The sequence below is a fragment of the Solea solea genome, chromosome 4, assembly GCF_958295425.1.
Source record: "Solea solea chromosome 4, fSolSol10.1, whole genome shotgun sequence".
In the NCBI taxonomy this organism is placed as follows: Eukaryota; Metazoa; Chordata; class Actinopteri; order Pleuronectiformes; family Soleidae; genus Solea; species Solea solea.
Genome location: NC_081137.1, coordinates 12254966 through 12270762, shown reverse-complemented (window position 1 = coordinate 12270762; position 15797 = coordinate 12254966). Strand labels below are relative to the sequence as shown.

The window sequence follows — 15797 nt, the reverse complement described above, 5'->3', positions numbered from 1 at the left end:
TCCATTTGCAACCTCGGTGTATACGGTCTGGCAGATAACAGACGACCACCACCACATTATAATGCAGCACACAAACAAACAAACAAACAAACAAACAACACAAATACTACGAAAATCAACCTGTGTCTGCAGCACATGATTGAAACAATTTTACAGTGAGGAAATTACAATGTGACCCGGAGATTTGTCTCATGCAGTAATACACGTATGGATTATCACACTGTTGCGTAAAAAGACAAATCTTCCTCTGTGGAGAACTCAACATCGCCACCTCCGTTATAATAAAGAAACATAAGAGGGGTGAAAATATGATCACAGACATTCACACATGTCATGTTTGCCTTCCTTTGTCTGTGTTCTGATGTATTTTGCCGGTAGCGACTCTGTGGCGCAGAATCACCGCATGGTGAACATATACATTGCAGGGTGTGTGTGTATGTGTGTGTGTGTGGGGGGGGGGGGGGGGGAGAAGCTTCCTTATGTCAGTGATAAACCTCAGATTGTCAGGGCACATCATTGTATTCGTGCTGCCTGCTGTGGTGGACCTTTAAAAGAAGAAGAGCCACTTTCCCCCTCTCCTGTGCAATGTATCCCGAAGAGAAACATGATATATGGGGTGTATAGAACCATCTATATATGGGCTGCTATGCTGTAAATAATGAGGGGGGCTCTGTTTATTAAAATTAGCAACACCCCCCAATAAATACATTTTCACTGAGCCTGTAATTCCATTTAAAATATATTACACATACAGTCCCCACTCAGGTGTGAATGTAACTGTGGATGTGTCACATGATGTCATGACCAATATGTTCACTGTATCTACACCAAATGGTCATGACGAGACAGTCTTCACCCACACATGCTTCTTCTTTTTTCTTTTTCTTTTTTACAAAGCTCACTGGTTTGCAGTTGAAAACACGTGAACTATCCCTTTTTATCCTGCAGTGTTCTCAGAGGCCTTGTCATCAACATTCTCTAAGTGCTCCCCGAATGCTTCGATGGACATGAGGCTGAACCGTATATACCACAAAATTGATGCGCGTCTGCCTCGCCGTGATTGAATTTTGCAAAAGCTTCTTGTGAGATGCGGCTCTGTTGTACGCTAGATGATTTACACTCTTGTCGGCTCAGCTCAGCTCAACTCAACTCCTTCCTTTTTTTTTGTCGTGACCTTAATCAAATCTCTGTCCAACAATGGAGATAATAAACACTGCACAAGCTCTTGGGTCGAAAAAGAATTGTTAAAATTGTGTGATTGCTTAATGCATTGTTTTGTGTTTAGGGATTTCGGGAGTCTGGATATCATTGGAGATAGTACAGTTGACATTGTTTGGAGTGAAGCTCTTCAGTAACAAGTGAACACAGGAAGCATCAGCAGATACTGACTTCAGCATCAAGGCTATAATTATTGGCCCTGTGGTTTGTATTTATATTGCGCTTTTCTAGTCTTGAAGATCACTCAAAGCTGCTTCACGCTACAGTTTTGACATGTGAGTCTAAATTGACAATTTCAATTTACAAGCTTTATTTCAAACTGATGAAAATCATACAAGATCATATGACATTAAATGGTTTATTTCACTGTGTCAGTAATCCCAGCTCTCATGTGTTAAATTTGAGGTAAAGGCCATCATGAATAAACAGATACATGGCCTCATGTATCAAAAACCTGCTAAGCAACAGTATCGCTGTAGATGGTTTATCGGTATAAACATCAAATCACCTTAAAATTAACCGTCAGTATCAACATATGACGGCGAACAGATCACATGAGCAAAGTCAGTCACAACATCTGGCAGCACACGTCTGTCCTGATAGCCTTAAGCAGAATACATGACTGGCTGAATGCATCTAATGGAGGAGGGCCATCGTGGCTTCTTTAAATAATCTATGCCGTGAGTCCAATATAAGATGTCACCATTGAATTTTATTGAACGACTGACTTTGACGTGGCAAAACATGAGTTATTCAAAATAGATGCAACAATGTCAATAATATAATTGGCCGGAACTGCAAAGTGAGAGCAGTGGGACTGAAAATGAATAAAAGCAAGTAAAAACATAATAAAGTTTTTTTTCCACATATTTTTGTTATGTGAATTGATAGAATAGAATATGCAAAGCTGACTGTTCCCCTCTCTGGTTATAAAAAGCATTATGGATGTTTTGCGTACGTTTTTGAATATGTGTGTACAGAATACTGTTTCCATAGCAACAGCTGTTTGATGCATGTTGTGTTCAGATGTCAGATGTTCTAAATTTAAATTTTCAACATACTGAAATGTCTAAGAACAACAGAGTGGAGCGGTGGTTTTAGACACGCTCATAATGTCTGAAAGAAAAGATACCAACCCACCCAACTTTGTTTATTTTGCTAACTAATACAAAACCGCTCACATGCACGACGACTAACCAGCAGCCACACGCTGTAAATAACCTGCCACAGGCATCACTGAAGATGAAACATAAAGGACACTGTACTTAAATCCATCACAGTCTTCCAAATAAGTATAGGCTAATTCAGTCCCTGTTCCCCCTTGTAAATGAGACGCCTGCTCCTTATTATAGCTTATGCCGCTTCACATAAAAACTGCAGTAATTACGCTTTCAATTCTCTCTTAAGCAGCATTTGTCTCATAAAAACAGAGTCCTCCTGATGTCACTCCTGCTCCTGCTTACACTTGAACTGACTATTGCCATCTGCTGCTTTACACAGGGCTGGGGATCAGGGCTGACTATATGATTTAATCAAAAGAAATATGATTCTAAACACCTAGACCACAACCTGGGGTGGGGCACGATGGCCCAAAGAGGAGTCCCCCTTCGCCGCCTGTGGGAGGGGCCATGGAGGTATACCCTCCTCCTCTTCTATGCAATCAGCTAATTCCCTTCACCTGTTATTGCACGTCCCGTGTCCACACCTGCAGCTCATTAGTCCCCCTGTATATATACCAACCTCTGCCAGATTTACTTGTGTTTTTGTCAAATACTCCCACATTCTTAATTCTACCTCATCCGACCTGTTTGGCTTTTTGACCCTTGGATTCCTGCCTGTCGTTTGTTGAATGTGTTCCACTTGTTTGGACTGACTCTGTGGTCACTAAGTGAACTGACTGCTCCTGCGACTCAGCAGAGAAACACTCTTGACTGGATTAATACCAGAGGTGGGTAGTGACGCGCTACATTTACTCCGTTACATATACTTGAGTAACTCTTTGGGATGAATTGTAATTTTAGGAGTAGTTTTACTTGAGTATATACACTACTTGTGAGGCTGCACATACAGGATATACAAATCCCAATGGTCTGTAACGGGGTGCATAATTTCATATCTCTTTAAGCCCTCACAAAAGATAATCTAAATAAGCTTGTGCTACTATTTAACAGTGAAGGCCTATGTACATATACAGTGCATAGATAATGTTAAGAACATGCTCAGTGTAGTCACTGATTTTAGAATCTTGTGAAACCGCCGCGAGCAGGTTGCCCGAAAACACAAATAAGTGACTGCATGCAAAAAGATTCAGAAGTGAATTTTTAGAGCTAAAAAAAAACTGGTTGTTCAGTAGTTGAATGGGATAAACACTTCTTGTCCAACTGCTGTTGTATACACATAAATGCTTGCTAGTATTGTTTGACAGAGCCTGTTTTCAGATGGACAGGAACGCATGCAGACAAAACGCGCGCGGAATAAAAATGGAACACAACGGTTCGATATGTGGTGGTGCGGATCTCTCCTGGATAAAAAGAACAACCAGACGGATCAATGTTTGAGCCTGACATGTCACTCAACTAATTAATAACGGGCAGGGAGGACCTAACCTTAGATAAATGTGAGAACAAAGTACAGTGGCTGATTCCAGAGGTTACTCTGGATATGTAGGTGATACATGTACACACATGAACATGATATAGAAACATAAGTATGTTAAACAATTGACTGCAAACCATTTAAACCATCAACCATATGAACATGGTGCATATTTCTAGTAAATTAACTACAAATGAGACCACAATCAAATCACCTAAAGTGACAGAGTTACTTTATGGCAAGTGTACAGGTAATATGTTTTTATGTGACATCAACAGCAAAAATTGCAGGTGATACCAGTCATACAGACATTTTCTCATAACTTTGATATGAGAAAGACGCAATAATTATTTTGGATGAGCTTAATTCATTTAGGGTCATTCATTCATTCATTCATTTACCTCTCAGCAACAGTAAAAAAAAAATCTCTGCACTTTGTTGAGCTGGTGTATCACAATTGGCTAACACAACATTTTCAAAATTTCATAATAATAATAAAAAATAAAAATAAAAAAAGCACAGTTTTTAGCATGTGCCTCACTGGGGAGGAGAAAAGATGGCAAGTATCACAGTGTCACATGAGTGTACCGCTGCTTCTCTCCACTGACCTACTTCTGATTCTCTTACAGCAATAACCAGAGGTCCTTGATGCCATCGTTGTGCGTCTGCAATGCTCAAGTGAGTGGCTTCAATCGAATCTGTGTAAGTGAATATTATTTGCACAATTACCTCTTTATCGCGTCTTGATATCGTTCTTTTTGATGTTATTTTGAGTTGAGTTCAGTGTTTTATGCAAAAAAAAAACAACAAAAAGGGCTGAGGAGTGTGGGTTAGGTGAAGGTTTGGTAGTGTCTGTGCAACTACACTTGCATTTCTAACTGGTAATAATATGCAAATCCATTAAAAACAAACTTGAAATTGGAATTCTTATTATAGAAATAAAATCAGAGAGCCATTGCACATCAGCCTCCTGTGGAACCACATACTCTCAGCAGTGTGTGGTCACAGTGAAGAGCAGACTATGCATCTTTCTCCAGGCCTTTTTTTTTTTTTTCTAAACATGACAAAGCTATTACTGTGTCTGCTTTTTTGCAAATTGAACTGCAGGCATTTTGCTTTTATTTAGTTTTCAATTTTCAAGAACTGGGTCAAAATGTGCAGGAATTGCGCACACACACACACACACACACACACAGACAGAGATATGGGGAAATACACTGAGAAAGTCATGATAGTGTCATTTGTCATCACAGACACGACAGACAGACTGATTAAAAAGCTTTATTCAAACTAGCATGATCAGGCAGAACAATGAACGCCAAATAAGCAACATCAAAATTTGACAATTAACTTGGAAAATAAAGCGAGGCCATTCTCTCCAAAATATTGTCTTTGATTCTCCTAAGTGAGATGAGTTGGATTACATTTGATGTGAGTCTCAAATCAACAGAGGGAGAAACTAAACCAAAAAAAACAAAACAATGTAAAGTTGTTTACACAATTGAGAAATGACAGACGTGTTAACATGGCTAGCACAAGCACCTCCTGTGCCATTTGATCACAGTGAACACAGAAGATATCAAAAAAGTCTACGGTATCAAAAAAACACAAAGTATAAAGTGGTTCAATTTACAGTCGTTTACTTTTTCTGAATCAAGTCCATATCCAACGATTCAAGGTGGTATTTTTATTTTATTTTGTCCACGGGGATAACTGTACTTGTAATACTCTACGAAACACCATCAGTTTATTCATCAGCAGTCTTTTACAATGCAGAAGGCACGCAAGGAGCTCATCATATGTGCAATTTAGGAATACTTTTAAACTCTGGTGGAATCAGCTGGTTGGGGCAATGGTTGCACGTACACCATGGACTCCCCGGCAAGAGATCCCCCTGTCAAATGACATCTAACAGACTGAGCGACAGCTGTGTTTATGTCTGCTGTAACAGTGAGAGGAGAATAATCGAATAATAGAGGTTGGATTTGCCCGACTCGCATTATGTAACCGGATACCTCCGAAAGCTGCACCGCCGCTTAGTTTCAATGCATATTTCAAAGTGCTGTCATCTATTTAACATGTATTTCATTTTCAGTAGTCAGTACTGGAATACTGCTATACTATACAGAATACCACAACGTTCTCCTTATTAGATTTAATGATTTATCAGCCCCTACTCAGCTATCCTTTTTTTTTTTTTGGGCCTTTAACAGTAGTGCAACTGCACTACCTTTGAGGTAAAAGGAAAAAAGTACTTTGTTTTCCCTTGACCTTATATACACTATCAAAACAACATCATATGCACTTGAAATACAAATATGCAACACAAAATACAACCTGGAAGAAGCTCACAAAAGCAACACTGAGAGTTTGTCAAATCAAATTTCTATAAAAACATTAATACTCGTAAAACCCTTTCACTGTATATTCCATTCTACCATGGCAAGGATAAAAAAAACCTTATAATATTCTTGCTCTTTTCGATATATGTTTTTTTTTTCTGATTTAAAATAAAATTTCCAGTGTGCAGTGAATAAATGTCGTTCATAATTTATATACCAGTTTTCATAACCTGGGAGAAATTGGTTAAAATTGAGCAGAGAAGATAATACTGTCATAAAGAGAGGGCAATTGGTATGCTGACCCAGTTTTTGACTGTTTTTGAGGTGTAAAAGTTTCACCTGAGCACACACCTTTCTCATACATCAGCAGTTTATGTTTCCGATTAGGGCTAAAGAACATTTTCACAACTTATTATTCAGTCGGTGGTTTCCTCATATAAACGATTGGTTGCTTGGTCCATAAAATGCAGAAAATGGTATAAAATATTGATTTTTGTTTAACAACATCCTCATTTTTTTTGGTCCACAACCATTTTTTCTTTCCTGAAACCAGAAAGAAAGCCACATTTAAGAAGCTGAATTTAGTCTGCTGGCTTTTATTTTATTAACACGCCAAAAAAAAAAAGTTAGCAATTAATAACCAATTCATCGTTGTAGCCCCATTTCTGAAACATTTTCTCTCGTCCCTGTTTGGAAAGACAATGCCACAGTACTGCTGTGTTTTACTGTCTAGAGTCAGATACTTTAGAGCACCACAAATATCTGCACACCTGGTGTTGATTTTCAAAAATCTTAAGTACGTCTACAATCAAATAAAAGAGAAACCGTGCATCTCATACCCTAATTTACACATTCCTTTCATTCTCTTTTTTGTCATGTTCATACATTCATCACTATAAGAACAACAAACAGTAAAAAAAACAAATCTAGTTTTATCAATAATTATTTTCATCGGAAAGACAACGAGAGCCTTGATAAACTGCAGGACTCATAATAAAGTAGAAATGTCCTATTAAAAAAAACCCAAAGCGAGAAAAACATCAAGTGCAAAGCTTGAATCGATGACATACCCAGCTACAGACCAGTGAGGTTTATGGAAGAATCATATTGACCCTGATTCCTGTTTTGTTGTTCAACATTTGTTGCACAGCGTTGAACCTACTGATGGTCTTTCTAGAACTGCAGCGCGCGATGTAATCCTGGAGAGAAGGCAAGTGTGTCCACTGAGGAGCTTATAGGGATATTTCAGGTTTTTGGAGGCATGGTTGTATGAGATAATGACACATGGTGTGCAGTATTTGCAGTATCTGCAGTGTGTGCTCTGCCTGCACCGCGAACCAGCTTGAAACATGGACACGCACTCTCTCCGAAAACGTCACTGTCAGCAAGGACACAAGGGAAAACAGGTTTTTACCACTTAATAAGAGGCTTAAGTCAACAAAATAAAAAATAAAAAAAAAATATATATATATGTATGTTTGCTTTATTTCTCCAGAGGCAAGCAACTTTTCACATGCACCAATATCCATAGAGAAAATCATCCTTTTTAGCTTGAGGTAAAACAGGAGCTGCTGGTCTACTGCAGCCTCATTTGGTTTTAAGTTAGTGTCACTAATGAAAATCCAAACAAAGGTTTTTAAGCGCTGAAGTCGCAAAATATTGCATTTGAACTTGGCGATGGAGGCAACAGTGGAAGAACAACTCCTGTGTTGCTCCACTGCTGCAAATGTAAAATTGCTTGTTTTCTCCCATGGACTTTGGTGTGGGAGAGTGAGCGCTTCACAAAGCGACACAGACTTCAGTTTCCAGTTGGAAAAAGGATATTGGCAAGATGAAGAGACACACACACAATCTTAGACTTCAGCAGGTGTAGACTTTATAAGGTGAGCCTATTATAAAGTGGCTAAAATCGCTTTTTTCTTGTGTCCCTGCTGGTGCCTTCGTTGTGCAATACTGGTTATATAATGACAATACAGATGCTTTCCTTTCCTTTTCCTTTCCTAGTTGTCAGTCTCAAGTTCGTTCTCGGTCCAGTCCGCACTGACCACGTCTCTGTTTCTCATATAAAAATCGTCTTCAGAAAAACCTGAACCATCACTGTACGAATGAGGGGATTATTATAACATGAGACCACTCTATATTAATATCCAGATGTTCTTCCATAAACCAGTCCATTTCTATATCCAAATACTTTTAAAATACCTTGAACTTGTTCTGTAGAATCATGCAGATTCATGCTTTAAAAAGAGAGGACAGGTCCAAATCTGAGGCGTGTGGCGGTCAATGTTCATATAGGGGATTGGAAGGAACTGGAGAGAAAGTTGGCTTGGAGCAGAGCAGCTGGAAGGATGGACAGTTCTTGAACAGTATCTTTTTTTTTGTGAGCCATGGGGGAAAAGTTTCACACAGAGACTCCCACGAAGGGATGATTACATCATGGCAGTTCTCTTCTGGGCTCCTGCTGACAGAGAGAAAGTAAAATTAGCCTAAGCGGAACTTATTCCCCACTCATGCAAGTGTGGATTGTGACTCGTTTGCTGCCACCATCATTGACATGTCATTTGAGTTATAGGGACATCTGTGCAGGGACATAAAAGAGTAAATCAATGTGCTAAAATAAAACACGTCAAAGATATTGGCGTGCTAAAAAAGCATGCAGAAGCAGACGTCAGTGTGTGCTATTTGGTATTTGGTGGGCCAAATCTAAAATAACTATCTCATTACTGTAGGGCACTGCTCACAGATTTGGGATGTCGAGTTAGTTGATGCAGTCCCTGCTTTCAGGGGCGTTAACATGCTGAGAACCCGTTCAGGACAATCCTTTAATCCTCATTTTCCCCCAATTTGTGCCGTCCCTCTGACACGCGAGCCAGATGTGCACACCACAAATCTGACCAGCAGCCAATTAAATTCTAATCTCAGCTCTCTGCCTTGTCAATTGAGAGACTGGCCAGACTCACAATTACATGATATCAGAGCAGAGGTTTTGGATTTGTGAGGAACAGAAGAAGACGTGTAAGATAAACATTCACCGAAAGGAATATGCTAAAGATTTGCATTGGGAAGGGTGACAGTTAATCAGACACAATGTTTCTGAGTCAAACCAAACAACTATTTCAAATGTCTACACAATTATAGTGACTATAGTGACGTACCTTCAGTTGTAGAAGGGGCTTCCTTTCATTTTGAGTACTTAAGAAGAGAAAAAAGAAAACAGGTTAAGTTGTGTGTATGACATTCAGACTCACAGTTAGGCTCATATTTCCCATAGTCCCATGTCCACAGAGGTCAGGTAAGATCTGTGTGATGATGAGTGCAATGTGCGGCCATCTAGCAGCTTTTATGTACATCCAACATGGTCGAAGAGCAGCTCTCTTTTGATTTGGCAGTTGCTTCCATTTTAAGAGACTTGCTCCACTGAGCTCATTTGAACCCTTTTCCGACTCTAAAAAGAGGAAAGAAAAAAGTTCTGAATCTGAGCCCTTCGGTGGCCGATGTTTGTATGGGGTTGAAAGGAACTCGGGAGAAAGAACCCTTTGTTCAAAGGATACAAGGACATAGAAATGAGGGCAAATTACTGGTGAGAACTTGCTGCAACTGGAACAGAATTTGAGAGCAAGTATGCGTATGCAAAACACCGGAATGGACCCTCAGTTTAATACAAATGAAACCACGGCTATGCACAGGCATGCAGAAATGTGAGGACAGAACATGGAAATTATGAGCAAGGCCTAACAGTACAAACATACAAACACCTCTCTCTCTTTATCTCTCTCGTGTGCGTTCATACATAGTCATGATGTTTAACTTTGCACAGCGATGGCAATGTGTCAGGTTTGGTCTGCAACATCTGGATCAGTATCAGCACTTTTAACACAGTAATAAGTCTGCTGCTAAACACTCTCTGTACTGCATCTCATTTAATAAAGCAACAGCATCTTTCCTTCCTTCTTTGAAGTACCACCCACTAGTTATGCATCTGCATTTCATGACCTACACACTGTATAAGGCATTGGACAGTGGCACATTTGCGATTTGGAATGGTGGTGGTGGAGTATGTTTGTTTGTTTGGCCTCATTGTGCACTGAAATGCTGACTGTTTATAAATTACTTAGGCTTATAACTGAACTTAGCACAACCTGACTCTGTATTTTTACATAACATAAACCACAAAAACGTGGTTTTCATTTGCATCATGTTTCAACTTAAACAAGACGGCACCACCAATAGTTAATTTTCACTTCAGTTTTCAGTGACTTTAAATGATTAGCTGCCCACTGAGAGTGTCTTAACCCTGTTGTAGCCCAGTGTTCCCTAAACAAAAGGGGTTATCATCTTAAAAGTAACTTGTAACTACAACTTTCATAAAAAAATATCTGAATTAAAATAACTATACATTTCAGAATGTAATTCATTCAAGTACATATAAAAAGTAAAAATAATCAAGTTTTTTTTTTGAAGTGCACTAGTACTGAACTAACACATGGCCCCCATTGGGACATACTGATTTTAGCTCATCTGAATCTCTCTTATATCTTAGCAATATACTCACTGCTTTATCTCACTTTTAGATAGCCTTTTCTGACTGGAAACCAAAGTATTTAAACCTTTTACTCTCCCAAACCAAACTCCATTGACAACAATAGTAGACCAGTGACTGATGCAAACAGGAAATGTTGATTTTCTCTATGGACTTTGGTATCGGAAGCGTTTGCAAACTTCAGTTTCCAGTCAGAACATTGTGTCCCAGATAATCTATTCACTAATTACTACAAAACTTCTCCTTATTAAAAATAATAATGTGTAGAACATATAATATCCACAGAAAATACAATAACCAGTTATTTTTCATGCTTCAGTTGGATTGTTTTTTATACATACCTCCAGTGTGGAAGCTCTGGAGTTTGTGGTCTCACTTGGCCCTATGCTCCTGGGTATACTGGACACAAAATACCCAGCTCCTTTTGGAATGATGGGTTGTCTCACCACCACTTTACCTTTCCTGGTCTCTGCGAGGAACAGACTGTACCAGTAGGCATCGCTGGATATCAGCGTGGAATCTGCGATGGTCGAGCTTCTCTGGCTGATCATGCTGTTTCTGCTGACCACACTGTTTCTATTCCCTGGGGGCATCTTGATGGCCTTTGGCTTTGGTTTCTGACACTTCAGCACAATAATAACCAGGATGGTGATCAGAAGCAGAAATGACACCGCTCCTAAACCAATCACCAAGTACAAGTTTAGGTCAGTGAATAGGTCATAATCTAGTGGCAACTCTGTCGTCTCTGAAAAGGACATGACGTGTTCCACGGTCGATATCTTGATGGTGACAGTGGCAGAGAGAGCGGGTTCACCGTTGTCTTTGGCAACAATGACTAGCCGCTGCTGTCTTGGGTCTCTGTAGCTGAACATCCTTGTTGTCCGGATTTCGCCGTTGTACTGATCGAGACTGAAGAGCGATACGTCGCTATTTTGCAGGAGCTGATAAGTGACTCTGGCGTTCTGCTCAGAATCTGCGTCGATAGCGATCACTTTGGCGATCAAGTGGCCTTTTTCTGTGGACCTGGGTATCACCTCCTCTACCATGGAGCCCTGCGCTCGCCATGGTGACACTATGAGAGGGGTGTTGTCGTTTTGGTCCAGGATGATGATGTGAACCGTCACGTTGCTGCTCAGTGGGGGAATCCCAGAGTCTCTCGCCTCAATGTGGAAGAGGAACTCCCTCTCTCGCTCGTAGTCAAAGGTTTTCAGAGCGTAAAGGTCGCCGTTCTCGGGGTTGATGGAGAACAGCATTGACATGGACGTGTTAACGATCTCCTTCTCCATTATGAAATACACCAAGTACTGGTTCTCGTTTAGATCTGGGTCATGTGCACTCAGGGATGTCAGTAATGCTCCTGGCACGTTGTTCTCCACAACATGGATTGTATAGAAAGATTGAGGGAATGCAGGTGCATTGTCGTTGATGTCCAAAATGTCTAAAATGATGGTCTCGTTTTCAGATAAGGGCGGCAAGCCTTTGTCTGTAACTCTGAGTATGATGTCATATCTGCCCCTCATCTCTCTGTCCAGTGGCTTTGACACAAGCAGCTCAAAGTAACCCTCTGAGGATTTGTTCAGCACGAATGGTAAGGTTTCCTGCTGATTCAAGGTCATCTCCACTTCGCCATTGTCTCCCGAGTCCCTGTCTCCGACAGTGACCACTGCCACCAGCGTCCCCACAGAGACATCTTCACTCAGGGCACTTCTCAGAGACTTAATGGTCACCTCAGGGTAGTTGTCATTGAGATCTGTGACAGACACAGTCACTTTACAATGCCCTGACCGTGGGTTCGCTCCTCCGTCCTGAGCCTGGATGTACATCTCAAAACTTGGACTCTCCTCAAAATCAAGCACCCCCTTCACTCTGATCTCACCTGAGTTTGGATCGAGCGAGAAGATCTCCTGCGTCTTCTCCGAGGTGTACAGCGTGTAAGAGTACGTTAACTGCGCGTTTGAGCCTTCATCCAAGTCTGATGCGTTTAAGGTCAGGACCACTGTCCCTGCAGCTGAGTTCTCTGGAATATTGACTGCAATCACCGGCTGACTGAAGAGGGGGGCGTTGTCATTGATATCCAGGACATTAATAATGATGTTGGCTGTGCCAGAACGGGGAGGTACTCCTCCGTCCACAGCAGTTAAAATCAAATTATGAACTGTCTGCTCCTCTCTGTCCAATTTACCATTAAGGACCAAATCCACATATTTAGAGCCATCGCTGCCAGTTTGTATGTCAATGATGAAGTATTTGCTCTCACTGAGATAGTAGGTCTTGATTGAATTGGCTCCCACGTCCGCGTCCACGGCGTTCGTCAAGGAGAACCTCTCACCGGGAGGGGTTGCCTCCGAGATGTCCAAGAGCATCGTCTTCCTGCGAAACACGGGCGCGTTGTCATTGATGTCCAGGATTTCGAGCTCGATATTGAAGATGCGAATGGGGTTCTCGAGGATGACATCCATTTTCAGAAAGCACGAGGCGGTTTTAGTCGTGCATATGCTCTCCCTGTCCATCCTCTCGCGGATGACCAGCTCCCCCGTCTCTTTGTTGATGTCGAGGTATTTTTTGCTGTGGATGACATCGAGCTTTGCGCTGCGCTGCACTAGACTGTGCACGTCCATACCCAAATCTGTGGCCAGATTGGCGACAAAGGAGCCCTCCTCCATCTCCTCCGGAATAGAGTACCGAGTGATGGAGAGCGCAAATCCCCATAGTGAAATAAATGTGAAAACAGCCGCGACCCTTCGTGTCCATAAAGGCGCAAATATCAGCGCAACCATTGTGGTATTTTTCCTTTAACGATAGAAATGAAACAGTTCCGTTGTTATGATCAGGTTGTCTTGATGAAATAAGGTGCCGGTCTCATTATTGCCACCACGAGTTGTAGATGCAGCTGCAGTAAAGGCCATGCACAGTACAGTGATGCTGGAGGAGCCTGCTTCTCTACGCCAACGCTCTGCAGGGGCGTAACCAGCATCTGTGTGGCCTGCGCGGTGGTGGTGTTGGGGGGGCTTTTAAAAATAAAATAAAATCAATTGAAGCCGCTTGAGAAAATATTAATTAAACTAAACAGTTGTTGATACTATTAGTCTGACCCCGTTTGCTCTTTTGTACAGAAACAGTGTAACATTTTCTTATGCTCCTTCTGAAAATCGGTCAAGCATTACTATCAGACCTGGCTGAGAGAGTGTGCACAGCAGTACTGCAGGGGTTGGAGTGGACACGTTGCATTTATCCCATCAAAGTGCTGCACATTTAAGATTCACGTTTAGGATTTTGAGCAGAAAATGTGCTTCTGTTTTCTCGTGGGCACATCCTTGTGTTTTCATACATACGCCTTCCTGTTTGGAACCATCTCACACTACTAGTGCAGTGTTGTTGTTGTTGCCTCTATCAATCAAATAAGAGTTACACACTACTGTTAACCATAGCTTTAGATTATAAATACGTATCAATCAGAGTATAGGTTACCAACTCAAGAACATAAAGGTAGCTGCAGCACTAAATTATGTTTTGTATTTATGAGTGACCTTCAGTCAGAAGGTCAGCCCTTGACCTGGCAGGGACTCGAACTGGCAACCCTCCAGTCATAAGCAAGTTACTTTTTTACTTGGCCATGGGCTGCCCACGGTATAATGAATAAATAACTAACTAAATAAATAAACAGGGTCGCAAGAATGCCATTCTATAATAATGGGTTTTAAGACGTGATTCACTCAAACTACCAGAAATTACAGAGGTAATTTTGACCATTCATAGAAATATTATTAAATAAAGTCCAATCTGAAAATAAATAGATATGTAATGTGAATATAGGTGATAGAGGAAACAAACTGTGAATTCTAAGTGAGAAAATTTATTATTTGGAAAATACCATATTTTTCACTTAAAACGCAAAGTAAATTCATTTTTTCTTAAACCTTAAAATATATGAGTTAATTAACAAGTTATATGTGTATGTACAAATATGTATGTCAAAGCCGTTTATAACCATTTATGAAGAATTGCCATAAGAGTCGGAAATTAACTAACCTCAGGGTAAAAAAAAACAGGGCAATCAGAGATGGCAGACTTCACTCCATTCACCCAACCAGCCTCTGTTGGTCATATTGGCAAGTGTGGAAACACAAACAGACACACAGAGCCACTTAAAACAATACTTCACTCCCACTCCATGGATATGGTCAAATGACTATGGTAATTAAAGGTGGACAGTACCAGAACAATTTTTTGCATTTTGTCATTTTTATAATATGACATTGTTGAAATGATAAATACACACATTTAGGAAAAGTCAGGGTCATTGTTTCATATGTTACATTTCAACAAAGTTATCAATGGTCACATTTTTGAAGGTTACATTTGCATTTTAACATTTTCCTGACATCCTCAGCAGATCTGTGAGCCTCCAGTGGTCACACTGACAGTTGTGTTCCGTGTCATAGCCCACACAGTCTTTACTCTACTGTCCCTTTCTTGGCTGTTTCCATGATGTGTCCTTTAGCTCCATCCAGTGACAACTCAAAGACTTACAGGCAGCTGCCACACCCAGAGTAAAAAAAGAAAAGAAAAAGTGAAGTGTGTTTATAATGTTATTTTACATGAATTTCTTTAATTTGTATTATTTGAAGTTAGTTTTCGTTCTTTAATGTCCAAATGTCAGGGTTCTCTCACATGTATGCTGATGCTGTTTGTATGTGCATTTGCACAGTCCTTTTTATGTTTTTATTTGTTATAGGAAGAAGTAAGAAAGACAACAGCCACACTAAGATTGATATGGTTTATAAAAGCAAACCATTGTTAGTAGAGCAGAAGAGAGAGCAGATTTGTTCTCCTTGTTCCTCTTTACATTAAGTTTACTTTTACTTTACAGTTAGACTAAGATTAAAACACTGAGTTTACTGAACAGAATTTAATGAGTTAAGGTTACATGATACACTGGTCCAGAAGTCAGAGAACAGTAATAATAGTCGCTTCTTCATTGACACAGGTGTCCATGCAATAAAATGGTAAGTGTAGAATGAATTAAAAACGTTGGATTGACTGCCTGTTATTAATGATTTACCAGTGTTCATAACTGCTGACCTGTTGATTGCAGAGAGAAA

The 15797-nt window shown here is 40.4% G+C and overlaps 1 protein-coding gene across 2 annotated transcripts; it reads right to left on the bottom strand.

Annotated features, from left to right (window-relative positions):
• Positions 1-5078: 5078 nt before the first annotated feature.
• On the bottom strand, positions 5079-13583 carry LOC131458772 (protocadherin alpha-C2-like). Of its 2 annotated transcripts, none has more exons than XM_058628021.1 (3): positions 11037-13583; positions 9311-9347; positions 5079-8616 (listed from the first exon to the last, which is right to left on the bottom strand). In XM_058628021.1, the coding sequence occupies exons 1-2, from the start codon at positions 13470-13472 to the stop codon at positions 9336-9338; spliced, it is 2448 nt and encodes an 815-aa protein (XP_058484004.1). In that variant the 5' UTR covers positions 13473-13583; the 3' UTR covers positions 5079-8616; positions 9311-9335. The 2 variants fall into 2 exon arrangements, with proteins under 2 accessions (XP_058484004.1, XP_058484005.1); XM_058628022.1 differs by having other exon boundaries at positions 5079-8613.
• Positions 13584-15797: the final 2214 nt, after the last annotated feature.

What these genes read in the sequence shown, in the direction of transcription:
- LOC131458772 (XM_058628021.1), bottom strand. Translation starts at nt 13,472, where the DNA reads ATGGTTGCGCTGATATTTGCGCCTTTATGGACACGAAGGGTCGCGGCT.